Raw genomic sequence first — 27,156 nt, 5'->3', positions numbered from 1 at the left:
GGAGGGGAAAAAGATAAGATATAATAAGATAAGATATACCTTTATTCGTCCCAAAATGGGGAAATTTCTCTGTTACAGCAACAAAGAGAAAGAAATGCAAATATATAAAAAAATAAAAAGACATAAAAGGGGAAAGAATGAAGGAGATAGTGAGACAGGGAGAGTCGTGGAGGGGGACTCTATATAACAGTGATGTGAGCGAGAACAGGAACTAACATTAAATGTAACTATGAAGTGTTAAAATGCACAATGTGTCGTTCATTACACATGGTAATTGTTGGCAAGTGAAAGATGTAAATGAAACGAAAACGATGCGGTTCAGCCCCCAACTCACCCCCGACGCTTAAGCCTAGATTAACGAACCGTTCTGATGCGTGTCTATCTCGCAACTCTCACGTTCACTGCCACTTGTATGTATTTATACATAATCATATTTATAGTCATAATAATAAACAGATTAATAAATGCTGTTTGTCCAAGAAAACATATAAACACTGTCAAAAGTTTTCTGTATGGAAATGTTTATTGAACATTTTACTGAAGGAGTTTCTGGTGTCGGTGCTTTGTACCAGCCCACTTCAGGAGTTTCTCTGAACCTGTGCCCTGTTGTGTTAAGTACGTTATGTCAAGTTTATCAAAATTACAGTCACGTGACAGGAGGTAGGAACTGAGATTATTTGCATGTTTATTCTGCTCAGGAGATTAGAGTTGTCTCATGGAGCTCAGGATTGTAGAAAGAGAATAAATCGGCGGCTGAAGCGTTGCGTCTGTAAGTAGAAGTGCAGTTCTGCAGAATGAAGCTGGACCGAATCTATTTGCAGGAGCAGTCAGCGATTTGAATTACTTGCAGTCAGGGTTGTCTGTCACCTTGCTTTTTAAACCATAATTACAGCCTGTTTCAAACGTGGTCACGTCACCCTAGCGGGAATTAAAGCATCCTCTTGAGTGCGCCGTGAAAGGGGTGTATGCAGATGTGATTAAATGGCATGGAAACGCACATGTTGATGGGCCTGCGAGAGAGGGAAGCTCTAATGTTTTTGCCTTTCTCTTTGCTGGACTTTAATCTCACCCTTGTTGCTGATGCAAAAGCGTGGACACAAAGGTAGTATTGTGGAAACACGGACTGTGCCTTTGCTGTTCTCTTCTCGTCTCACGGGATGTGATTATAGACGCCATTGTGTGTACTGCGACATAAAACAAGGGAAAAGGATCTTTTAATGAGCTAGTAATGAGATTAGAGTATAAAAATCCTTCCACACATCTATCCCTTCCTTCCTTTCCTTCCATCTCTTACTTCCTTCTTTACCTCCTTCCTTCCTGCCTTCCCTTCCTACCTCCCTTCATTCCACACCCACCCCCCCTTTTTTTTCTTTACTTCCATCTTTTCCTGCCTCCTTCTCTCCCTCCCTTCCCTCCTTCCTTCCATGACTCCTCCTCTCTTTTTCCACCCTCGCTTCCATCCTTCTTTCTCCATCTCCTTTTCCACTTGTCCTTCTAATGCTTCTTTTTTTTCCTCTCTCCCTGCTTCCGTCCCTCACGTTCCGTCCCTAAGTCACGTTAATAAAGTATATAAAGCTATTTAGAGCATCACCACAGATATAATAAGCGTTTCATTTCCTTTATATTAGACGACAAAAAAGCCTGTTTGCGATCTTGGCCAAAAGTCCATATCCGTTTGATCAAGAGCTCAGGAAATTTATCTAACCATCGCACATAAGAGATATTCATGGTGTTATTTTTTTTTAAACGAAGAGAGAGGTGTCAGTGTGTCCTGTGCATGTATTCTGAATGGGTTTTAAAACGGTCACGTGTGATTTTGTGCAAGCTAATTAACGACTAGTAAAGGCTGATGTGTGTAGTGCAGCGAGCGCAGAGATTTTACTCAGAACAACTTTGTTTATTTTGTGAATGACAATCACAAGTAGAGCAATTTTTTTTTCTTTCCTTAAACTATAGAAGGAGATGCTTCTTGTCCATCAGGTGACTACTAAAAAAGCAAAACAAATGGCCCAGATGTCTAATCATCTTGTTCTTGTGTTTGTCTGAGCTCCCGACTCGTCAAGACCTTCGCATCGTGTCACGTCACAGCAGCTCGCTCACCTTGTCCGAGCACATAATTCCTGCCAGAGTCACGTCACTTCATTTCACACACACGCTCACTCAAAACAACACCACTGTGGAATTTTTTGTCATTTACCGTGTGGTGGAATGAAAGACGGTGTCTGAATAAGTAATGAGGGCGCGCGAAAGAGCAAGTTTCAGTTTCTTCAGTAATGACGCATATCATCATCAACATGACAATGGACTGTGCTGATTCCTCTGCCAATTCTGTCTTTCTCTCTCTCTCTCTCACACACTCAAACACACACACACACACACACACACACACAAAGATAATGCTCAGCACCGGTGACTCTGCATTTGTGTGAACATCACAAAAATCTCCACCTGTCAACGTTTTTTTTTGTACACACATTATAAAGTGAGGATGTTATTACCTTTTCATTATTTTGCGTATAATATGTATATAATTTGATTAGATTTTTTTAAAACAATGGTGTTCTGCCCTCCGCATACAGTCCACATCATCTGAGATTCAACCACATACAGAAACAATGCAGAGCGGCAAACGTGCCCGTACTCCAACAAGTCGACCACGTTAAACAGTTACGTACTCAAAGGTCTGGAGGTTGTGCGTTACGTTCAAGCCTCTGTTAGGTACGTTAGCTCACGTTGATACGGGTAATGGTTTTGTTAAGCGTACAGAATAGGATATATAGGATGTATAGGATAGTTACGGGGGGCCACGGTGACTTAGTGGTTAGCACGTTCGCCTCACACCTCCAGGGCTGGGGGTTCGATTCCCGTCTCCACCTTGTGTGTGTGGAGTTTGCATGTTCTCCCTGTGCCTCGGGGGTTTCCTCCGGGTACTCCGGTTTCCTCCCCCGGTCCAAAGACATGCATGGTAGGTTGATTGGCATCACTGGAAAAATTGTCCGTAGTGTGTGATTGCGTGAGTGAATGAGAGTGTGTGTGTGTGTGTGCACCCTGCGATGGGTTGGCACTCCGTCCAGGGTGTATCCTGCCTTGATGCCCGATGAAGCCTGAGATAGGCACAGGCTCCCCGTGACCCGAGGTAGTTCGGATAAGTGGTAGAAAATGAGTGAGTGAGGATAGTTACAGTTTTATATCTCCCCTCTCTCTCTCTCTCTCTCTCTCTCTCTCTCTCTCTCCTGTGTGTCTCCTGTAAGTCAAGAGCGACTTGTTTTGTTTTGCTGGTGATAAAAGTCTGTTTGTACTGCTGACAAGTTGTATGTACTAAAGACATCGAATTTCCATTCTCAGCCATTTACCGACTGCAGCCACACTTTCTCAATGACTTATCTTCACTCCTCCATTTATTTATTTATTTTACTTAGGTTCTGTCAGCACCGTAGTCACATCCTACATGATTCATTCCTGACGCAGTCAAATAAGTTCATTTACTCTATCAATGACCAAATCCTGATTTTTTATTTATTTATTTATTTATTTATTTTTTTTAACATCATGCATCCAAAGCAGTTTAGTGTGAATTGTAAAAGAAATAAATCAATAAAAATAGTGTGTAAGGACGTAGTAGAGATGGTTCGCACCAGTGGAGTGTGTTTGTAGCTAGTACAGTTAGCTCATGGTGCTTATCTGCAAAAAGTAACTGAAGCCTGTTTTCACATGTACAGTATAATGTTGCAGGTCGTGTGTTGTGTTTCTCAGCGCTTGTGTGAGCGCACTATGCAAATCGAAGCAGCCGAGGCATGAATTCTGTGTTCAACAGAAACGCTTGGAATAAAGGGAAATTTGCCTAAATGAGAGTCTTGCAGCTAAAACTGGCTCTCAGGCGACAGCTGGAATGTAGGTCATCGATGCGATGCAGTGCTGCCAGATGTTGATCAAATGTAACCTTGATCTTTGCTTTGTTAGTTCTTATGGTGTTTTTTTTTAATATTTATACTGAATCAGCACATCTGTATTCACATAGTTAGACGTGTTTAATGCTTGTAATCAAATATGACATTTCTGTTCTCTTTTCCCCCCCCCCAGGTTTAAGTGGGAACCTTGCTGATATCGAAAGCAGAAAATCAGTGTTTGGACAGAACTTTATACCTCCGAAAAAGCCAAAAACTTTTCTTCAGTTAGTATGGGAAGCGTTACAAGACGTAACGTTGATCATTCTAGAAGTGGCAGCCATAATTTCATTAGGCCTTTCTTTTTATAGACCTCCGGAAACAAACGATCACAGTAAGCACCGTTTTTAAATTCTCACGATACCTTTTGCAAAGTTTTTTAATCTGATATTGTTCGGTAAGCTGTTTTTTTGTTTTGTTTTTCTTTTGTTAAAAGTGTCGTGTGTTTTTTGTGCGTGTAGAATGCGGGGAAGGATCAGGAGGAGTAGAAGACGAGGGCGAGTCCGAGGCAGGATGGATCGAAGGAGCTGCCATCCTCCTTTCTGTAATCTGCGTGGTGCTAGTGACCGCCTTTAACGACTGGAGTAAAGAGAAGCAGTTCCGTGGCTTACAGAGCCGCATTGAACAAGAGCAGAAGTTTACAGTGGTGCGCGCCGGGCAAGTCATTCAGATCCCCGTGGCTGAGATCGTAGTCGGGGATGTCGCACAAATCAAATACGGTAAGCTCACGCTTTACACGGCCGTGACGCAGAACGTGGTTTAACATGACATGCTCTCGACTGGCCCACTGCAGCCTTCCCTGAGCTCGTGTATCTAGAAGAGGGCAGATGGCTCCTTCCACCCTGTGACGTGTGTCTGCTGGCTTTCACCTGTCTCTTCAGGAAGCATACGTTTGCTTTCACCTTCTGCAGGGCATGCGAGAGCTGGCTGTGGAAATGATATGACGTTCTTCTCATTGTTCTTGTCGTTGTGCAGGTGACCTCTTACCCGCCGACGGCGTTCTCATCCAAGGGAACGATCTTAAAATCGACGAGAGCTCTCTGACAGGAGAATCGGACCACGTGAAGAAGCTGATAGATAAAGATCCAATGCTGTTGTCAGGTACGAAGCCGACGGCGCTGCCGTTAAACGCGGCGTGTAAATGAGCGCAAATTTGATCTCGAGCACAGTGAGGTGTTGTACAGTTTTATTTGGACACGTTTTCTCAGAGTATTTAAATGAGTCCGATCATCAGCCTGTTTAATATTCACTCACACCTCCACTGGAGAGTCTGCCGTGGCTCAACGCTTTATGTAATCAGGGATCTGTCAGTCATCTCAGGCTCCTGCGCATGTGGACCGCTAACTATTCAGTTCCAAACCACACCATTACAAAATCCAGTGGTTGAGGTGGCCGTTGCTCTTCTGCTAGCGTTTCATGGTCGAGTTTGGTCACGTCATCATCAGGTGAAAAGCTTTATTTTGTCACTGTAGTCATCAGCATACTCTAATCCTTGGTGCTGAGTGTTCTCTATAAGTGACTGTGTGCTGTAAGCAGCGGTCATCAGGGGAAAGGGACGATTATCTCGTTTAACGTGACTACATTTATCTCATTAACACCTTCACATTTTTAATCCTGACCGATGACAAGTGAAAAGATCTTATAAATACTTTATAAAGTTATTTTGACGATAGTTTAATTTGTTTCCTGCGAGTCGAAATCGCAGAAGGTTTGTTACAGTATAGGCTTCAAAATATCTCAGAGACGTGTAAATAATGTAATGTCACTGTTACATTATCAAATCACCCAGCCCTAATATCTAGATCAAAATATCTAGGCAATAATATTTGCAAATTAAACTGAAATGAGAATGAAAATGCTGAAAGTGTGATTTAATATTTTTTCAGTCTTTTTAATACTATTCAAAACCTCAGACCTTCTTTAAAACTATTATTTTTAATAATAATTATTATTTAATACTGCAAATCGTGTATTATGCTGATTGCTGAGCGTTCTGTAATCCAGCGGATGCTATTCGATCCAATGATGGATACCAGCTGGAGTTTTATGTGTTTGGATTTTGTACCGACACACAAAATCCCTTAAAATTCCTCTTCCTGTTTATAGACGTACCTCAGGTCGCAATTTTTCCATTTTAAAGTATCGAGTACTTTTTCCATCAGGCAGTTAAAGTTATGAAATATAAATGATGCTGATTAGCTGGGTCAGCTATATGGGGAAATGCTGCGGTATCGCATGCGAACGAAGGTCCATGTACACTCTATAATCACCCCGTGCTTTTGCCCCGTGAAAGAAAGCTCAAGAGCAAGGTGGTATTTTTATTTAGGCCTTTCTTCGGTGTTGTAATACGAAGCAGCAGCAGCCTTAATCCGACTTTGCTTAATTGTCAAAGGAAGCTCTCGGTGCTTTATAAATAGCTGCTTCTTTGGGTCGTTTGTTCCGAAAGACAGCCCATATTTAGATAGCACTTACGCAGAAATTAAACACTGCATGTTTGTTTGTGTGTGCGAACCGTTGTGTTTATTGTACTTGCAACCAAATGGCATGCCCTCACCCGTGCGTCCTCTTGTGTACAGGTACCCATGTCATGGAGGGCTCTGGAAAAATGGTCGTCACCGCCATCGGAGTCAACTCCCAGACCGGAATCATCTTCACGCTGCTCGGGGCAGGAGAGGAGGATGATGATGACGAAAAAGAGGAGAAGAAGAAAGAAAAAGAGAGGAAGAAAGACAAAAAAAGTATGCCTGCACTATTATTTGGTGTCCTTCCAGCCTCTCTGGCAGTCTGACCTGTTTTAAAATAGATCAGCCACGTTAGTCTGTGGCCTTTCCGCTTGTGTAGAGACAGCAGCGCTGTTCTTATCCAAAGAAAAACTGTTATCTAATTTGGGCGTGTCCGCTTGTGTAAGGGTGAAAGTGCACTATATCTGTTGTGCAAATGCGCGCGCACACGACTATCAGGACTGCACTAATGCCTGACTTACTGTGGGTTAGAGTAATGTATGCTTTATTTCCTGCTCAGTCAGGTTCACTCGCCATAGACCAACACTGCGGCGCCGAGTCTCTGGCCATTTAAGGCCGTATCCACGAAGCGCTAGACACCGGGGTTGCCAGATCAAATGCTACTGATCGATTTGAATACAATTTGCATACGAAAAACTAAACAAAAGAACTTCACATTTGAGTATTTAAGCCAAGGCGAATTCTTAACACACTAGATATCACAAGCGTTACATTTGTTTATACAAACGATGCAGTTTTTAGGATTATTGGTTCTTAATTTAAAAAAAAAAAAAAGATTTTGAGACAAATTTTTCACCTCTAATTTAATTTTTTATTTTTTTTGTTTCTAAAAGAAATGGACGTGTATGATGAGGATGTAGGGCATGATGTGATTGTGGAGCAGTGGTTTCAGATTGACATAAAAGATGACAAAATGACCTTGAATATATTTCAATGTGTCCAGTGTTTCTTATTTTCATATCACAGTAAACCAAATATCAGATTTCAAATGTAAAGCTTGAGTTGAGTAAAATAGTCTTTATTGTAATGCTGTAGGAATTGTTGGTTGTTTCACTATATTGAAGATATTTTCATCAAATAGTTGATGTTCTGCTGTAGCTGGTCTAGTTTACTCAGACCTCGTTCTGATTTTGGTCACATGACCTATCAATACAACGTCCTTTACGTTACCTGATCAATAGTTGCTATTCATTACAACTGCTATTATTTGATACTGGTTTATTTATTTAGACGCTTAAAATATTAGAAGTATTTGTTATGTAATACTATGGGATGTTTTGTACAGAAATAGAAACGTCTAGAAAGCTTCATTAGTTGTTGTGTTTTGTCCTTTTGCTACTGCCGTTCAGCAAGGACCAAATGGAGCTGAAATATTTAGTTAGTTATTTGTTTGTTTGTTTATTTATTGGCGATCTGTTCTTCGTATCCCCAATTTAGCATATGGCAAGGATTTGTGCTCCATTAGCCAAAAGCATTTGTAATGAATTTCAGCAGCCTCCTGTGCTTGTTTTAGTCGTTCCAATGAAAGCCCCTAAACCTTTCAGCAGCTCAGCACTCACTAAACCCTGGGCCATGTTTTTATTCAACATGCAGCTTAGATCACAACTGCATGCATACAGGCACACACACACAGGTGACACACACACACACACACACACACACACACACACACACACACACACACACACACACACATTCACACACACACACAGGTGAAACACACACACACACAGGTGACACACACACACACACAGGTGACACACTCAGACGCGCACACACAGGTCACACACACAGGTCACACACACACACACACAGAGGTCACACACACACACACACACACACACGGGTCACAGGTCACACACACACACACACAGGTCACACACACACACACACACACAGGTCACACACACACACACACACACAGGTCACACAGGTCACACACACACACACACAGGTCACACACACACACACAGGTCACACACACACACACACAGGTCACACACACACACACACAGGTCACACACACACACACACAGGTCACACACACACACACAGGTCACACACACACAGGTCACACACACACACAGGTCACACACACACACAGGTTACACACACACAGGTCACACACACACAGGTCTCACACACACACACACAGGTCACACACACACACACACACAGGTGACACACAGAGGTGACACACACACAGGTGTCTCACACACACACACACACACACACACACAGGTGACACAGACTGACACACGCGCGCACACACACACAGGTGACACACGCACACACACACAGGTGACACACACACATTCAGGGTGGCCTGGCCAAAGATTGTCATTCTGCATTAAGACCTTAACCCACATGTTTTTTTTTTACCTGGATAAAATACTAAGTGCTGCCTCTCACCCTATTAAATCAAAGAGAGCATTTGCATAATTGGAAATATGTTTAAATGGATGCGGAAGAATAATCTCGAGCACAGCGTGGGACCGGTGAATACGTTTCAGAGCATTTCTGACGTGTGCTCTTTCTCTCCATAGACAAAAAGCAAGATGGCTCTGTGGAGAACAGAAAGAAAGGTGAGTAACCCTATTGACTTAACTGCATAATGAGCCACATATTGGCTTAGCTGGCAATCTCAGAGGTGCTGCAGCTTGCGTTAAAGCCATCGCCTTAACCCATTACTTCTATCGGATAGTCATTAAAGCTGTGAGAGTGTACGAGAGTGCGTGTGTGCGTAGCTTTGTGAGGTACAGTATGTACCCAGTTCAGCTTTATTGGCATGATGCATTTTTTTCAAAGAAAAATCCGATCATTAAGTGATGAGCATCCGATGAGCACTAAAGTGTCCTGATATGTCAACGTCCCTCAGCGGACCACAGAGAGGACGGACAACAGCACCAACATCACAGCTTTCAGTCTTTCTCCAGCAAGCATCTAAAGTCAGATCACTGACAGGAAACTTTCTTCACTCGCTTTGTGGGGAAAAGCTTTTTTCCTGTCGTTTTTAGATATCGCTGTCATTTGAATAAAGAACCACATTTCTATTGAAGCAGGCTTGATGGATCATAGATAATGGATAATGAATTTAAGAGACCTTCCACACCGAAAGATTTGTGCAGCAAAAAAAAAGTCCTCATTTACAAAGATCCCAATAAGCAGCCATGAGGATGAGGTTCCCTCTCGGGTTTTCTTCGTCATATCATCTCAGGGAGATTTTTTTTTTTTCCGTGCCACTCCGTGTAAACTATCGAGAATCCCAGGAGATCTACATTTTCTGAAGCATTCAAATCGGCCCATCTGGCTCCAATAACCATGCCACGGTTAAAGCTACAGACTTTTATTTTACTCAGTGTGACGTTTGACGTGAACCTTAACCGAAGCTCGTGACCTGTATGTTCATGATTTTATACATCATGCTGCTGGCACATGACTGGCCTGTTAGAGAACTACATGGACACGCAGGTATTCCTAATGAAGTGGCCAGTGTGTGTAATGGGCTTTAAAGAGCCTTCAGCATTAATTAAAGTGTGAACATTTACTGTTGAGAAACTCACGAGTCACAGAGGAGTGTCTCGTTCGAGCCAACTGTGTCTGGTGCCTGTTCTGATAACAGGATGTCTGTTATGTGTTATTTAGTCTGGGTTTGATATTGAAGCAGGACTGCGGTGTTTACTGAAGCAAAGGCTACACAGCGCCTCTCTCCTTTCCACACTTGCTGGGAAGGAGGTCTAATACCACAGTGGAAAGCGGTTCTAACGCAGCACAGAACAAGCAGGATGCACACAGTTCACCATGTGTATCTTCTAACTGCAGCCCGTACTTCAACCGTGGTGCTATAAACACGTCACACAGGGGTTACAGATATCCCTCTGGCTTATACTGGGGTGTGTGAGTGTGTTTGCACTGTTACACACACGCTCACAGAGACATGCTGATATTTAACGTGCTTATTTCATCACAGCAATGACGGGTGTGGGTTTGTGTGATACACCACTGATAATACTTTGAGCCTGTATTAAGGCCTGGGTTGCTCGGACAGATCGCCGTTGGACGCGTGCGGTTACCGTGATGAACCCCACCACCTTTTTTTCTTTAAATTTATAGCACATCTTGTTGCATTTTTATTCACTATTTAGAAAGAAATGCTTAATCCTAGTGAGGTGCCCTAGTTTCCATGCGCCTTTTGTGCATGCATGAACATGGCCTGTTTGCTCGCAGGGAGCACAGAGGGACCCTACAGTCATTCTCTCCCACAGAGAACGAGACCCATTATATCCGGTGCTCCAAGACTCACAAAGCTTGTCGCACAGCTGGACCCGAACCCAAGCCCTTTGTTGCCACACAAATGAAAAATGTAGCTGTTAAACAAAAGAGATTGAAGGGTAGACTGAAGTACAGAACATGATGTTTGGAGGTGGAAAAAAAAGGAGTTTATCACCATGCTCAGGGCTACAAACTCACTGTTGTTGTTGTTATTATTATCATTACGTATATTGTCTCTCAGACACAAATCTCTCTCTTATTCTCTATTTTTGTGTTGTGTTCAGCTAAAGCCCAGGATGGAGCAGCAATGGAAATGCAACCCCTGAACAGTGACGAAGGGGCAGATGCAGAGGAGAAGCGCAAAGCCAACTTGCCAAAAAAAGAGAAATCTGTTCTCCAAGGGAAGCTGACTAAACTAGCAGTCCAAATCGGCAAAGCAGGTCAGAACATTTTAGTTCTCGTCCTAATTGTCAAATTTCACTCTTACTCCTCTTCTTAGGGATTCGCTGTGCGGTTTATTACCATCCTGTGGTGCCTTTTTTTTTTCCTGAATCTAACCCTGTTGTTTTCAGCTAGGCTCTGAGCTTTTGGGTGTAACGCTGGTTTAAGGGTGTGCTTTTCTTATCTCTGTGCAGGTCTGGTGATGTCTGCCATCACTGTCCTTATCCTGGTGGTGTTGTTTATAGTGAACACCTTTTGGCTGCAAGGCCTTCCATGGGAGAAGAGCTGCACACCCATATACATCCAGTATTTCGTCAAGTTCTTCATCATCGGCGTGACCGTCCTGGTGGTGGCCGTCCCCGAGGGTCTGCCTCTTGCCGTCACTATTTCGCTGGCTTACTCTGTCAAAGTATGTCCCGCTTATCAGCTATATCGCTGACCACCATGTTGGACAACACGCAGTTCACGTTGTTGAGAATATCTCACCGTAGCTTTTACATTTACACGGCCTGCTTTTATATATATTATATCTTTTACTTAATCTTGTCCTCACCCTGTCTAATCCTGTAATGCCCCCACTTTCCCATCCCACCCCCTTTTTTTTCTTATTTTCCAGAAAATGATGAAGGACAACAATTTGGTAAGGCATTTAGATGCCTGCGAGACCATGGGCAATGCTACTGCCATCTGTTCAGATAAAACAGGCACTCTAACCATGAACAGGATGACCGTCGTGCAGGTTTACATCGCAGAACAGCACTACAGGAAGGTCCCTGAGCCGGAGGTAATCCCTGCCAGCACCATGGACCTGCTCGTTCTGGGCATCAGTGTCAACAGTGCTTACACCACCAAGATCATGGTGAGTTGCACCTGCATCCATTGTGCAAGTCCTTGCTTTAGTTTAGCTGGGTTTGATTAAATAATAAAAAATGAATTAATGATGATTTGCTTTTCGTCTTTTCCTCACAGCCTCCTGAGAAGGAGGGAGGTCTGGCCCGTCAAGTGGGCAACAAAACCGAATGTGCCTTGCTTGGCTTTGTGCTGGACCTGAAAAAAGACTACCAAGCAATCCGCAACGAGATCCCAGAGGAGAAACTCTATAAAGTTTACACTTTCAACTCTGTCAGGAAATCCATGAGCACCGTGCTGAAGAACGCTGACGGAAGCTTCCGGATGTTCAGCAAAGGAGCCTCGGAAATTCTACTCAAGAAGTAGGCGTCAGATGCTTGCTTGCTTTTTTTTTTTTTTTTTTTCCTTCTCCTTTCTCCGCTCCGTTTCCCCCCTCCTTTCCCCCTCTGGCTTATCCAAATCTAGCGTCCAGGCTACCTATGCATTTCTCCAGAGGAAATACACAGATGGTGCTTCTCATGCTGCTGTTTCATAATCGTTTCTCCCTGTACTCCTTGTTCCCTGTTTAGATGTTTTAAGATCCTTACAGCCAATGGTGAGACCAAGGTGTTCCGGCCCAGAGACAGAGACGACATGGTGAAGAAAGTGATCGAGCCCATGGCGTCTGAAGGCCTGAGGACAATATGCCTGGCCTACAGAGACTTCCCCGCCTCCGAAGGGGAACCCGAGTGGGAAAACGAGGCCGAGATACTCTCCAGACTCACCTGTGTGTGCGTGGTGGGCATCGAGGACCCCGTCAGACCGGAAGTATGACTTTTGCGTTTGGTTTGTAAATCATTAGGAACAGCTGTTAAATTTCAGCGCTACGTGAGGTGGAGCATCTGACCCGCTTCTCTCAATCAGGTCCCAGACGCTATTAGAAAGTGCCAGCGTGCCGGGATTACAGTGCGCATGGTGACCGGGGACAACATCAACACAGCCCGTGCCATAGCAACTAAATGTGGCATCCTGCAGCCTGGAGATGATTTTCTCTGCCTGGAAGGTAAAGAGTTCAACCGGCGGATACGCAACGAGAAAGGAGAGGTGAGATAAAAGCTCTTTCTGCCAGAGAGCACACACACACGTACAGATTTTAAGAATACTAGAAGTCCTGAAAGGCTTGTTTTATAGATTGAACAGGAGCGAATTGATAAAATATGGCCGAAACTCCGAGTCCTGGCGAGATCCTCTCCGACAGACAAGCATACGTTAGTTAAAGGTATTCTGTTGGGGTTTTTCCCCCCCACACATTGTTTTATGAACAAGAATAAACAAATTATATTGTGCAGAAGTGTTTACTTTCTAAGGTTTCATTTTCAGGCATCATTGACAGCACTGCCTTAGAACAGAGACAAGTAGTAGCAGTAACGGGAGACGGTACGAACGACGGCCCTGCCTTGAAAAAGGCTGACGTCGGATTTGCTATGGTACGGACCCTTATGCATGAAATGGACCGATACGTTCCACAATAACGTTTAAGGCAGATACATGCATCTATAGACTGCGTATGCAGACTTGTGTCATTGTCTTTTTGTTGGTGTTCTCAGGGCATCGCAGGCACAGATGTAGCTAAAGAGGCTTCTGACATCATTCTCACCGACGACAACTTCTCCAGCATCGTCAAAGCGGTCATGTGGGGCCGCAACGTCTACGACAGCATCTCCAAATTCCTGCAGTTCCAGCTCACCGTCAACGTAGTGGCTGTGATCGTGGCCTTCACCGGAGCTTGCATCACACAGGTAATGCAGTGTCTGCTGTACGCTTCTGAACAGCATGAAAGACATCATGTCAGACAGACTAACAGGAAAAACAGACCGAGGGATTAAGGAAGTTTGTTAGAGTTATCTGGGCAACTCTAAATGAAGGTTATTAGTGCGAGACAGACGCAGAGGATTACGACCCACTTGGGACAAACTGATTTAAAACTGGAGCAGACCGATAAGCTGTAAACCGGCGATAGTCAACTTCTTGGTTCCTTGTGTTGCCATGAAACGGCAAATCCTTTTAAAACGCAGCTTAAATATATGTTTTGGTGAAACAGGATCGAGTTTCCTAGAAGATGCTTTATACCAGTGTGTGTGTGTGTGGGTCTGTGTGTGTGTGTGGGTCTGTGTGTGTGTGTGGGTCTGTGTGTGTGTGTGGGTCTGTGTGTGTGTGTGGGTCTGTGTGTGGGTCTGTGTGTGTGTGTGTGTGTGGGTCTGTGTGTGTGTGTGGGTCTGTGTGGGTGGGTGTGTGTGGGTGGGTGTGTGTGGGTCTGTGTGTGTGTGTGTGGGTCTGTGTCTGTGTGTGTGTGTGGGTCTGTGTGTGTGTGGGTGGGTCTGTGTCTGTGTGTGGGTGGGTCTGTGTCTGTGTGTGTGTGGGTCTGTGTCTGTGTGTGTGTGGGTCTGTGTCTGTGTGTGTGTGGGTCTGTGTCTGTGTGTGGGTCTGTGTCTGTGTGTGTGTGTGGGTCTGTGTGTGTGTGGGTCTGTGTGTGTGTGGGTCTGTGGGTCTGTGTGTGTGTGGGTGTGTGTGTGTGGGTCTGTGTGTGGGTCTGTGACTGTGTGTGTGTGTGTGGGTCTGTGACTGTGTGTGTGTGTGGGTCTGTGACTGTGTGTGTGTGTGGGTCTGTGACTGTGTGTGTGTGTGTGGGTCTGTGACTGTGTGTGTGTGTGTGGGTCTGTGACTGTGTGTGTGTGTGTGGGTCTGTGACTGTGTGTGTGTGTGTGGGTCTGTGACTGTGTGTGTGTGTGTGGGTCTGTGACTGTGTGTGTGTGTGTGGGTCTGTGACTGTGTGTGTGTGTGTGGGTCTGGGACTGTGTGTGTGTGTGTGTGGGTCTGGGACTGTGTGTGTGTGTGTGTGGGTCTGGGACTGTGTGTGTGTGTGTGGGTCTGTGACTGTGTGTGTGTGTGTGTGGGTCTGTGACTGTGTGTGTGTGTGTGTGTGTGTGTGGGTCTGTGACTGTGTGTGTGTGTGGGTCTGTGACTGTGTGTGTGTGTGGGTCTGTGACTGTGTGTGTGTGTGGGTCTGTGACTGTGTGTGTGTGTGGGGGACTGTGTGTGTGGGTCTGTGACTGTGTGTGTGTGGGTCTGTGACTGTGTGTGTGGGGGTCTGTGACTGTGTGTGTGTGGGTCTGTGACTGTGTGGGTCTGTGACTGTGTGTGTGTGGGTCTGTGACTGTGTGTGTGTGGGGGTCTGTGACTGTGTGTGTGGGGGTCTGTGACTGTGTGTGTGGGGGTCTGTGACTGTGTGTGTGGGGGTCTGTGACTGTGTGTGTGTGGGGGTCTGTGACTGTGTGTGTGTGGGGGTCTGTGACTGTGTGTGTGTGTGGGGGTCTGTGACTGTGTGTGTGGGGGGGGGGTCTGTGACTGTGTGTGTGTGTGTGGGTCTGTGACTGTGTGTGTGGGTCTGTAACTGTGTGTGTGGGTCTGTAACTGTGTGTGTGGGTCTGTGACTGTGTGTGTGTGGGTCTGTGTGTGTGTGTGGGTCTGTGTGTGTGTGTGGGTCTGTGTGTGTGTGTGTCGGTCTGTGTGTGTGTGTGTCGGTCTGTGACTGTGTGTGTGTGTGGGTCTGTGACTGTGTGTGTGTGTGGGTCTGTGACTGTGTGTGTGTGTGGGTCTGTGACTGTGTGTGTGTGTGGGTCTGTGACTGTGTGTGTGTGTGGGTCTGTGACTGTGTGTGTGTGTGGGTCTGTGACTGTGTGTGTGTGTGGGTCTGTGACTGTGTGTGTGTGTGGGTCTGTGACTGTGTGTGTGGGTCTGTGACTGTGTGTGTGGGTCTGTGACTGTGTGTGTGTGTGTGGGTCTGTGACTGTGTGTGTGGGTCTGTAACTGTGTGTGTGGGTCTGTAACTGTGTGTGTGTGTGGGTCTGTAACTGTGTGTGTGGGTCTGTGACTGTGTGTGTGTGTGGGGGTCTGTGACTGTGTGTGTGTGTGTGGGTCTGTGACTGTGTGTGTGTGTGGGTCTGTGACTGTGTGTGTGTGTGTGGGTCTGTGACTGTGTGTGTGTGTGTGGGTCTGTGACTGTGTGTGTGTGTGGGTCTGTGACTGTGTGTGTGTGGGTCTGTGACTGTGTGTGTGTGTGGGTCTGTGACTGTGTGTGTGTGGGTCTGTGATTCTGTGTGTGTGGGTCTGTGACTGTGTGGATCTGTGACTGTGTGGGTCTGTGACTGTGTGTGTGGGTCTGTGACTGTGTGTGTGGGTCTGTGACTGTGTGTGTGGGTCTGTGACTGTGTGTGTGGGTCTGTGACTGTGTGTGTGGGTCTGTGACTGTGTGTGTCTGTCTGTGACTGTGTGTGTGTCTGTGACTGTGTGTCTGTGACTGTGTGTGTGTGTCTGTGACTGTGTGTGTGTGTGTGTCTGTGACTGTGTGTGTGTGTCTGTGACTGTGTGTGTGTGTGTCTGTGACTGTGTGTGTCTGTCTGTGTCTGTCTGTGTGTCTGTGACTGTGTCTGTCTGTGTGTCTGTGACTGTGTCTGTCTGTCTGTGTGATTGAGTCTGTGTGTGTCTGTGGGTGTCTGCGTGTGTGTGTGTGTCTGCGTGTGTGTGTGTCTGCGTGTGTGTGTGTCTGCGTGTGTGTGTGTCTGCGTGTGTGTGTGTCTGCGTGTGTGTCTGTGTGTGTCTGTGCACCAAGATGGCTCCTGCATGCTTGAAATAAAAATCTGCACTCACACCAGACATTTCTGAATAAGACTGTACAGTGTTTTAGATCAAAACACTGAATATAATTTAATTCAAATAAAAGTGCTTTTCTATGACACGCCCATCTCTTTAAATAATAAAGTCCTCTTTTCAGTTCTCATTTGGTTGCCAGAGCAGGTGAGAAGCTGTTAGTTTTACACGTCATTCTTAGTTACAGGCGTTTGTTGTAATTCCTGATTCTACATTTCGACCTGATACCTAGCAGTTTCTTTCTTGCAGGAGTTATCAGTCTTATTATCAGACAGGAAGTCTCTCTGGAGTTGACCAAGCATTTATTATTATTATTATTTCCTGTCTCAGAATGTAGACTACTTTACATTTGTCCCTTACTACAAGTGTTGCTTGTTGTCTAATATGAAGATGCTACAGTTTTATGAAGAGTAACGTGTACGACTTTCTGTCGGCTGATACGTGTGCACGTGCGTTCTGGTTATCGTTTGTACCGGATGAACCCGACTGTCATGTTTTATACCTCTTTTTATTTACAGAAGTTAACATACAGTAAATAACAATTTAGCTAATAAGGAAATTATAGCACAAGCGAGCGAAAAATCCCTCAATTTGTAGAAAACATTTTGATCGCTTTAATGAGCATCTCAGAACAGTATATTTTATTCCCATAACTTTAGCGAGAAGGAACTTACTGAGTTCTGCATTTTATGCATTTTCCCCCTCAGGATTCTCCATTGAAGGCAGTACAGATGTTGTGGGTAAATCTGATCATGGACACCTTTGCCTCACTGGCTCTGGCTACGGAGCCTCCCACGGAGTCTCTGCTGCTGAGGAAGCCGTACGGCCGAAACAAACCGTTAATCTCCAGAACCATGATGAAGAACATCCTGGGCCATGCCGTTTACCAGCTCACCGTCATCTTCACTCTGCTGTTTGCAGGTGCTAACCAGCAGCACTTTACTCCCAAAAGCATTATTAGTTATCATGAAATCATGACAGCTACCAGCTTGGGAAGGAAAATGTACTGTACTTCCTCAAAGACATGTCACGCCACCTTTTCGAACCGTAGTTCAATGAAGGACGTGTCTCTGAGGACACGCACCACGTGAATTGAACTATGCCGGAAGTATCCTGTGTGTCACTGTGTGACAGTTATGCCTTTGGTTAAAGATTGAGTGTTTGAGATGTTGTGATTGCTTTTGAGCAGGCATTACGCCTGTGTGAGTACATACTGCTCACCATTAACCTTATCCTTTTTATCAGGTGAAAAACTGTTCGACATAGACAGCGGCCGTAACACCCCTCTCCACGCGCCGCCTTCTGAACACTACACCATCGTCTTCAACACCTTTGTGTTGATGCAGCTCTTCAACGAAATCAACGCTCGCAAGATCCACGGCGAAAGGAACGTCTTCGACGGTATCTTCAACAACCTTATCTTCTGCTCCATTGTCTTCGGCACGTTCATCATCCAGGTGGGTACTAATCGGAATGCAGGTGACGACAAAATCAGTCCAGTGAATGTTCACTAACGCTAATCCTTTTCTTTCCAGATTGTCATTGTTCAGTTTGGAGGGAAGCCCTTTAGCTGTGTGGGTCTCAGCATCGAGCACTGGCTCTGGTGCGTTTTCTTAGGCTGTGGCTGTCTGCTCTGGGGTCAGGTAAGGCTGCAGTTATATAAATATAACTCTGTAGAAAGAACATCAGGCGGCCGTGATGATTTCAGACGTTTCCCTGTCGAGCAGGTGGATTAGCTACGTTTTAGTTACAGCCTGGTTCAGCGCTGCCCTCTTGTGGTCAATGTCTGGATTGAAATCGGTTGAAAATCAAAGTGGGTGATGGAAAAATACATTCAGGTCAATAAAGAGTTGTTCGGTGTCAGAGCCAGAAATCCAGCCGTTGTCTTCTTTTATGTTGTTGTTTGTTTATGGAAGCATTTTTGAGTCAGAGCAGCTGTTTGTGTTTCACAGAAATAATCATTTCACATGTACAGAAGGGAACACAACACCGTTATTCTAGCCTACGCTGTGGAAGATAGCTGATAGCATTCGTCTGGATTTTAATGACTTATGGTGAAAATTAAGACGTTAGCTAAAACGTTCCTGTTTGTGTTTGTCTTTTATTTTCTTTTACACTTATTCATCGAACCTTTCGCACCCGTTAATTCGTTTGTCACGTCAGCATCAGAGTAAATCCCCCACACAGAGACGGAGAACACACATGCCAGGGTTCTGTTTAAGTGCACTATACGCGTATCTCGACTGAGGTGTGGGGTTTGACGGAGTCTTTTCCTGTTCCTCTGCCCTCGTGCAGGTGATCTCCTCCATCCCGACCAGTCGCCTGAAGTTCCTGAAGACGGCCGGTCACGGAACTCAGAAGGAAGAGATCCCAGACGAGGAGCTAGAGGACATGGAGGACCACGACGAGATCGACCACGCCGAGCGTGAGCTTCGCAGGGGGCAAATCCTCTGGTTCCGAGGCCTCAACAGGATACAGACTCAGGTAACTTCACCTTGACTCTCTCCTTCATGCCCAATGTCGAGGAACTTCAGGTCAGGATCCCAGTTCTGTTCTTTTTTCACACTTAATTAGTGCCAATATCATTTCTTACAGTTAGCTTCACAGTACGTCTTGTGCAGTGTAAAATCTGGTCAGATAGTTGTTCTGATTTAATGTACTGATCAGGGTAATATCAGGGAGGCTAACGCTGGGGTTAACTTCCATACAGTGCCTTTTCTCTCCATGCTGCTACCTGTCTTCTCTTTATATGGGTGCCCTTCTTTTTCTGTCCCCCTCCCCTCTTCTCATATTCTCTCTTTCTTTCTCTTTCTCTTTCTCTCTCTCCTGTATGCGTTCTTTGGGCCCTCCTGTCACACTCTCTGATTCCTTACAGATGGATGTAGTGAGTGCGTTCCAGAGCGGCACTTCCTTTCAGGGGGCCCTCAGGCGTCACCCCTCGAGCACCAGCCAACAGCACGATGTAACCAATGTTTCTAGCCCTACACATGTAGCGTTTTCTACTGCCACCGCCTCCAACAAAGCTTCTGCCACTGTGGGGTGTGAGTGCGTGTTTCTTAGTGCATGACAATTAACATTTCCTCCTTCACTCGCCTAACGTTCTACATTCTTCAATAATGTCTCTCTGTATGGAAAGAAAAATAGAAGAAATTGAAACGGTTAGTTTTTTAAAACCAAACAAAACAAGCCCTAGATGTCCACTACATTGCTTCTGAATCCAAGTGCTGATTTATTTTTATGGACATATATCTGTGTGTACTGTTCTGAGGCCAGTGAGGCTGAGGTCTCTCTGTCGTCATTCTGTTTGATGGCTTTGGCTGGGTTTTTTTTCCCCCCTTCAAATAAACACTGTGTGAACATTCTAACAGATCAACATCGTGTGTGTTGTGTCTGCAGCGCCTGCTGTGCCTCGGTCCCTCTGCTGGGCCCTGTGACTGCTATAGTCCTCTGTGTGTAAATATTTTGAGTATATGCCCATGGACACACAGACAACCAGCTCAGTCACAGCACTGCTAAAACAATTGGCCTTGCTTAGAGGCTGTGTGGGATTGTTTTGAACTCCAGAACTGACTTGCCGCAATAATTCCTGTGAAATGAGCATTTTGTTTTTTTTTTCCCTCCCTCTGAGAGCAGTCTAGGTTTCCACAGGTTCATCTCGTGCTGGAGCTGAACACTTTCCTTAACCTGTATGTAACTGAGACACAGGGGAACGGAGCACACTGTCTGTTTCTTCCTCTGTGGATCACATGTCTCTTTCGTTGTTTTTTCTTCACTGTCTTTCGGTTTTTCTCAGTTGTCCAGTTTGTATCATTTTGTCACAGCTATTAGTATTACCTTTATTACACACACGCTTATAAAAGACTCGTCATGTTTCATGCCGGGCTTCCACAGACAGTATGATTTAAAGGTGGGGTCTCCGTTGTTTGAGAAATGCTTCAGAAAACTGACTCGGGCCGCCAAACAAAACAAAAACAAAACTAACGTGTAGCCAATGAGCCGAAAGGGGCGTGTCTTGTCAATATGGGTGGAGAGAGTGTTCAGTGCGCATGTGTGACATTAGCAGAAAGCGGTTTTATCGTTGACATGGAGGACAAAAACAACGAAAGAAAGCGAAGTAAGGCTTACGATAAGGCAAGAAGTAGAACTAACAAAATACGGCTTTCTATCAATTAAAGTCCAGAATATTAAATCAGTCAATACACTTACTTGCGTTACTGCAAATCTTTGTGCCTGAAACATGCGCACACGCTCCAAGTCTTCTGTTTCCATGTTATCATCAGCGACGTTACGACTTCTGCCTCTAACATTAGCTCTGCCTCGGGTTCTAGGTGTGTCGACCGTCTCCTTCTGCATGAAACGGAGCTGAACCTTTCACTGTACAACACACAGTACTACAAAAACACATTTATATTATCATAGTATTACTCATTGTGTTCATTTACTATCAAAACAGGGTGGGACCCATTTGGGTTAGGGGCGTGTCTGTTTTGGTGATTTCAAATGTCAACATTGGCTTTCAAACAACGGAGACCCCACCTTTAAGTTTCACGAGCCTGATAAAATCACCACCTGCATCTCATTTCTATTTTCTGCTTGAAGCAAATATGGAACACAAGAAGCATTTCATCCTGTTTGTCATGCTCAGCGATTTGTGTATATATATTTTCCATCATCTCCTTCATCACGTGTCGTTTATACTCCAGGCACCGTTCTTCATTCTGTAGTAGCTGGAGTCTTAATAGCACCAGCTGCAGTACCGAAGCACTTGTATACTTGTACCAAGCCAATCCACAACACCACAGACAGTATCACAACCCAGACGCTCTCAGACGTCACAAACCTCGTCTCATTACATTCACCGAGGGGTTTCCTTTTTCCGACCCACGTTAGCATTACTAACTCACTCTCACTATAGAATGCCGCCGGTTTCACCTTGTCCGCTAATTATATTGCTTTCACCATTTCTGAATGTTCCGCCCATTTTTTTTTTATTTTTTTTTTTTAGTGTGATTGCTTTGTTACTGTTACTTTACTCAGCTTTTTCCAGGTCTTCAGGATCTCCTCTCTCTCTACATTGAGACATTAATTCTGCGTGTTTCTTAGGTACACAGGACGAATGCGGTGGACTGGCGTATCCAGGACGATTCCTATTAATCAAGTCATTTTAATGTGTAAAGTTTCTTTATAGGCAAACAGTCCCTTATTTGACTCCAAAGCGATGCCAAAAAATGCCATGTTCCTCCTTTAGATTATGTGACATGTGTCATGGGCTATACTCAAAGGTTTACTTCTGTTAAACAAAAGGTAACACTGCTGTGCATGGGTCCAGTTTCTCCTGTCTCTCGTTTGTGTAATTTACGTGTTGTACAGCTTAGACCTGCTTGGCTGCTCAAAGTTTCTGTATCAAAACATAATCAGTGACCAATGATCAACCCCCTGCCCTCCCTCTCACCCCATCCTGCTCACTCAAGCATGTACAATTAACTCTCATGTACAGCTGTCTTCTCTAGTTTACTGTGGGTCTCTCTCTCTGTCGCTGTCTCTCTCTCTCTCTCTCTCTCTGTCTCTCTCCCTCTCTTTCTCTCTTTCTCTGTCTCTCTCTCTCTCTCTCTCTCTCTCTCTCTCTGTCTTTGTCTGTCTCTCTCTGTCTTTCTCTCCCTGTCTCTCTGTCGCTGTCTCTCTCTCTCTCTCTCTCTCTCTCTCTCTCTCTCTCTCACTTGCATTTTGAATAACTGGACACTGGCTATACGAGTTTTCTCACACTACTACTAAGAGGAGATGCTGTGATGGTTGTCCTGACCTTTTTTCTTTAATACATTTTGTACGTTTTTTTTTACTGACGTGAGAGCAGAAAGAAAGAGATGGTTTGTCTCTCTGAGTGGAGCTTAGCTTGCAGTAACAGCCTGTGTGTGTGTGTGTGTCCCCGCAGCTCAGACTTTGTCATCAAACGGAAGCTGGGTTTACACTGTACGGTCCTGGACTAACTGGGCACGTCAGGAAATCATTTGTAGTTTAGTGGCATTTGTAGTTTGACTAAAGAGACAATGAGACAGATCTGGCAGCATGAGGAAAGTATCTCACTGCTGTGACACGCATAGAAAGGAAAGATATAGGTGTTAGGATTATTAAGTGAAGTGAAAGGTTTTTTTTTCTTTTGCTCCACAATATGGACTTGCTTTAGACTAATGAATAAAACATCAGCATTACATACCGGACTCTTGTACAGTGAGATACAAATCTAACATCATGTGGACTGAAAAAGAAAGTATTGTAAAAGTAGTATCGTGCTTTTCTTAATCTCACTCTGAAGAGTGTTTATTGGAGCCCAGATCAAGCCTTTCCGAACGTAGTGATGCTCTCGACCCGCAGGTCTTTCCTTTCAGGATCTTCAGTGTATGATTTGACTGATTTGAGAATACGCTTCACCACAAAATGTGGTTATTGTGTGGGATCTTGTGATGTTGTGATAGTGTTCGGAGCCCACAGTGTAACACTGGCTTCATTTCGCACTAATTACAGCTAGTTTATCTGGCCTTGGTTTAACCTGGATTTAAAATGCAAAGTGTGAGTGTGTCTTTGTGATTTGTGTCTGACCGTGTGGTTTGCACCACTTCTCTATAAAGTGTATGAGACTTACTCCGTGTGTGTGTGTGTGTGTGTGTGTGTGTGTGTGTGTGTGTCCGTACCTTTGTTTCCTTCCAGATCCGAGTAGTGAATGCATTCCGCAGCTCCCTGTCCCCCTATGAGGGGTTGGAGAAGCCTGAGTCACGCAGCTCAATCCACAACTTTATGACCCACCCGGAGTTCCGGATAGAGGACTCGGAGCCCCACATCCCCCTCATTGACGACACGGATGCCGAGGATGACGCCCCTACGAAGAGAAACGCCACCCCCACACCCCCTCCACCTCCCTCCCCATCGCCCAACCAGAACAATAACGCCGTAGACAGCGGCGTCCACCTCTTCTTAGACAACAGCAAACCGGCCACACCCTCGGCCCCAGCGAGCCCCATGCACAGCGTGGAGACGTCCCTCTGATTGGCTCCGCCCCTCCCTTTCTCCACACTCTGAGCCACACCCACCTGCCGTCTCTACAGAGACCCGTGCGCGCTCAGCGGACTCACGGGCACAGAGCCGTGTGTGATCTGGGAGCTTGGCTTGAGCTTGACTGAAACAAGAGCAAGCATTCACCAGAATGTAGGGTGTGGTTGTGATTTACCTTTCTTTTTTTTTTTTTTTTTTTTTTTTCTCCTTTTTTTTTCTTTCGTTGTTGTTGACTTATTTTATTCTCAACATCCTCTCGGAGACGGAAGGACTCTATTTCCGCCTCTGATTATAATAAATCTTTCTGTCCTCTTTGTGAAAACGGAGGGATTGTTAAGAGATTGAAAGTGACCTGTATTTATTATTATTATTATTATTATTATTATTATTATTATTATTATTATTATTATACTGACAAGACGATTTGTCTCTCCATGGCTTGCAGATGATTTAGCTGTAAGATTTCTTTTATTCCTGAATGGTGGTGTACATTTCTTTCTTTGGCCCTCGATCACCCAGGTTCATTTCTGCTCTATTTGGCTCTTCATATTTTGAATTATTTATGTTTTGTTTTTTGTTTTTTTGAAAAGGCAGGTCTGTTTACAAAGTTTGTAGATACTTTTTTTTTTTCTCTTTGTCGGTGAAGGCGCTTCCTGATGCAGAAAAAAAGGGACAAATAAAACAAACAAACAAAAAAAAAAAAGAGAATAATATTTCAGATACTGCTGTATTTTCAGGAAAAAAAAAGGGTGTTTCTATGGAAACCAAACTATTTTTGCCTGCAGGTTTTATTTGTTATATATTTGTGGATATGTAGAGATCTTCTAGCCAAATAGATAACACTAAGGCTCGTATAGACGTGAAGACAACGGAGGCGTCGAGGTCCAGAAGCTATAGCACGAGCGAGGACACGGACACGGGCGAGGACCTCTGTCAGGACATTTCCTTAGGCATTTACTACTGCGTTTCTTCAGTTTTAAAGCTACTTTATCTTATCGTGCTTACTAGGGACTACATTGTGCTCCCAGTTCATCCTGTAATGGTTGGGAGGCTAGGTTTCTATGACATCAGCTCCATCAGAAATGAAAGGTTAAAGCGAGAGAGACAAATCACCGACATTTATCACGTTTGTAATCGTTATGTAGGACGTCCACTGGTGACATTTCTGTCCCTGCCAATATGTGATATCTAGGCTCAGGTTCTCAGGCTAGGGGGAAATAAATAAATAAAATGAATCGGATGCAAAAGGATGTGAAACACGCATCATTGAGTGAAGATTTTTTTTTTTTATTATTTAAGTAAACGATCGTGTTTCAGTTAATATTTAAAATTTGCATTTAACAAAAAAACACATGCGTCTAATTAGTTGTTTTTTTTTCACAACACAACAGATCGTATTCTTTCTACATCTCGTTCCATCAATATTCTAGTCATTCAGACTGCTGCGTTTGACTCGGCTGTGGATTGATTATATTTGTCACCTGAAATACTGGAACTTGCTAAATGGGGGAAAAAATAAAAGTGGATTTTTAAGGGAAAAAAAAAACCACTTGGACATAAAGGGGTCTCTGCACAGGGTACGTTTATTTCAACTCCCTACGGAAATTTTGATACAGACCGTATAAATAAAGATTTGCTTTGTATTTTTATGGGACATAAAGATCTTTTGACCTGCTGAAGCAGACTCGAAGGAATTTTACACAGAAACACGTGTGCAGTAACTCGCTTTCTGCTAGGAATCTTTCTCAGGGTGGCGAATAGTACGAACCAGGCTTTAAGAAAACACCTACAGTCAAATAATGACTTTTTTTTTTTTTTTTTACATTTTAGATGAGCTCTTTGTTAATTTTTTTGTTTGTTTTGTTGTTTTTGTTTTTTTTTTGGCCAGGTTTGGGCTTTTTCTCCTGCGGGTCTGTTAAAGAAAGAGGAGAAAATCCACAGAAGAATAAAATGCGCTCTTTATTCAGCACATCCACACTAAGTTTTTTTCCCCCCTAATTTATTCTTTTTTTTTTTTTGTTCCTTGTGTTTAACGATTAAAAAAAAAAGCAGCTTAAGTTCGCTATTTAGTGACGAAATTGTGGAAAGATTTAAAAAAAAAAATAAATAAATCCATGACTTTATTCTGTAGCTTCTTCCTGTAACAGGGATGAATGTTTTTTCCATCTGTTTTATGGATTTATTATTATTACTATTTTTTTTTTAACTTAACATTTGGAAATAAATAAAAGTACTTCATGTCTGTTTATCTGGAGAAATGTAAATGGTTATTGTGATTTCAATTTACATTTGAAACTTGTTGAGTAATGTGTATGGTTTTTAAGAATTAAAAGCGAAAACTGGATATTTAGCCTAAGCTGAAGGCCATGTTTTGCTTCATATAGAGTGCAAAGCGTCGGAAATGATGTTCGAGGTAAATAATAAACTACGAGGCAATAGCACTCTCTTACGGTTCCTACCTGGTAACTAGTTAGCTTTATTATTATTATTATTATTATTGTTAGGTGTGTGTGTGGTTTTCCTCACTGTATGGACTTTACATTACTGCATGTACACACACTGCTATTTTTAACTTTTCAAGTCATTGCAAGTCAGTAAATTTTCTCATGAATGTGATTTTTATTTTTAATATTATTTTTTTGTTTGTTTGTTTGTTTCTCACACTTACCTCCCATCCTGCATCCTGATTGGTCAGAAGATTTACAAAAAAAAAAAACAATCTCTGGACTCCTGTGAAAACTTTCCAGCCCGTTCTGTAAACGATGAGACAATCTGCTTTTTACAAAAAATGATGACTTTCACTTGTCACTCCTGCCGTTCATTTGTAAATAAACGTACGCTCCACTGAACCCAATTAAGAACATCATCAGATTCGTGACCTGGCTAGATTTTTGATCCTGTTTCTGAGATGATCTCAGATCTTTCCATTTCTATTCAGACTGGTAAGTTTTAAGTACTTAGTTTATTGTACGCTGTCATTCTATACAATTTAGTGTGTATCTCAAACATCATCCAGGAAATTTCAGCCTTAAAAAAGAAGAGAATTGAGAAGAAATTAACAGAGTACAAGATCTCTTACTGAAATGTCGATGGAGCTCAGCCGGATCCGTTAGGGTGGTTACATGAAGGCTTTCCCATCCCATTCCTAACAGATTATTTGTTTGAGTGTAAAGGTCAGAGATGGGTGGACTCAAGTTATATGACTTGACTCGAGTCAGACTTAAGTCGCAAATTCGAGACTTGCTTGACAAATATTAAAAAAAGGCTCGACTTTGACTTGATATTCATGACTTGAGACTTGATATGGACTTGAGTTAAATGACTCAGAGAAAGGGGACTCAAGTCATATGACTTCACTCGAGTCAGACTTGTCGCAAATTCGAGACTTGAGACTTGCT

The 27,156-nt window shown here is 43.8% G+C and overlaps 1 protein-coding gene across 2 annotated transcripts in view; it reads left to right on the top strand.

The window, feature by feature from the left end:
• Positions 1–26,102, top strand: part of atp2b1a (ATPase plasma membrane Ca2+ transporting 1a) — a 40,100-nt gene extending 13,998 nt beyond the window's left edge. Inside the window, exons 3-22 of one of the 2 annotated variants that reach the window (XM_060890110.1) lie at positions 4,081–4,278; positions 4,406–4,663; positions 4,920–5,045; positions 6,521–6,682; positions 9,013–9,051; positions 11,023–11,178; positions 11,374–11,588; positions 11,796–12,038; positions 12,149–12,390; positions 12,598–12,835; positions 12,932–13,111; positions 13,199–13,286; positions 13,388–13,494; positions 13,615–13,806; positions 17,422–17,635; positions 17,960–18,171; positions 18,250–18,357; positions 19,010–19,198; positions 19,590–19,676; positions 23,417–26,102. In XM_060890110.1, coding sequence (XP_060746093.1) covers positions 4,081–4,278; positions 4,406–4,663; positions 4,920–5,045; positions 6,521–6,682; positions 9,013–9,051; positions 11,023–11,178; positions 11,374–11,588; positions 11,796–12,038; positions 12,149–12,390; positions 12,598–12,835; positions 12,932–13,111; positions 13,199–13,286; positions 13,388–13,494; positions 13,615–13,806; positions 17,422–17,635; positions 17,960–18,171; positions 18,250–18,357; positions 19,010–19,198; positions 19,590–19,676; positions 23,417–23,752 — 3,590 coding nt within the window. In that variant the 3' untranslated portion in view covers positions 23,753–26,102. The remainder of the gene's footprint in view (positions 1–4,080; positions 4,279–4,405; positions 4,664–4,919; positions 5,046–6,520; positions 6,683–9,012; positions 9,052–11,022; positions 11,179–11,373; positions 11,589–11,795; positions 12,039–12,148; positions 12,391–12,597; positions 12,836–12,931; positions 13,112–13,198; positions 13,287–13,387; positions 13,495–13,614; positions 13,807–17,421; positions 17,636–17,959; positions 18,172–18,249; positions 18,358–19,009; positions 19,199–19,589; positions 19,677–23,416) is intronic. The other variant, XM_060890109.1, reaches the window with a different exon arrangement.
• The last annotated feature ends 1,054 nt before the right edge of the window (positions 26,103–27,156 follow it).

Source organism: Tachysurus vachellii, chromosome 16 (assembly GCF_030014155.1).
Source record: "Tachysurus vachellii isolate PV-2020 chromosome 16, HZAU_Pvac_v1, whole genome shotgun sequence".
NCBI classification, from domain to species: domain Eukaryota; kingdom Metazoa; phylum Chordata; class Actinopteri; order Siluriformes; family Bagridae; genus Tachysurus; species Tachysurus vachellii.
Note: the sequence above shows the minus strand (reverse complement) of the source record. Positions and strands in the feature narration are given on the sequence as shown.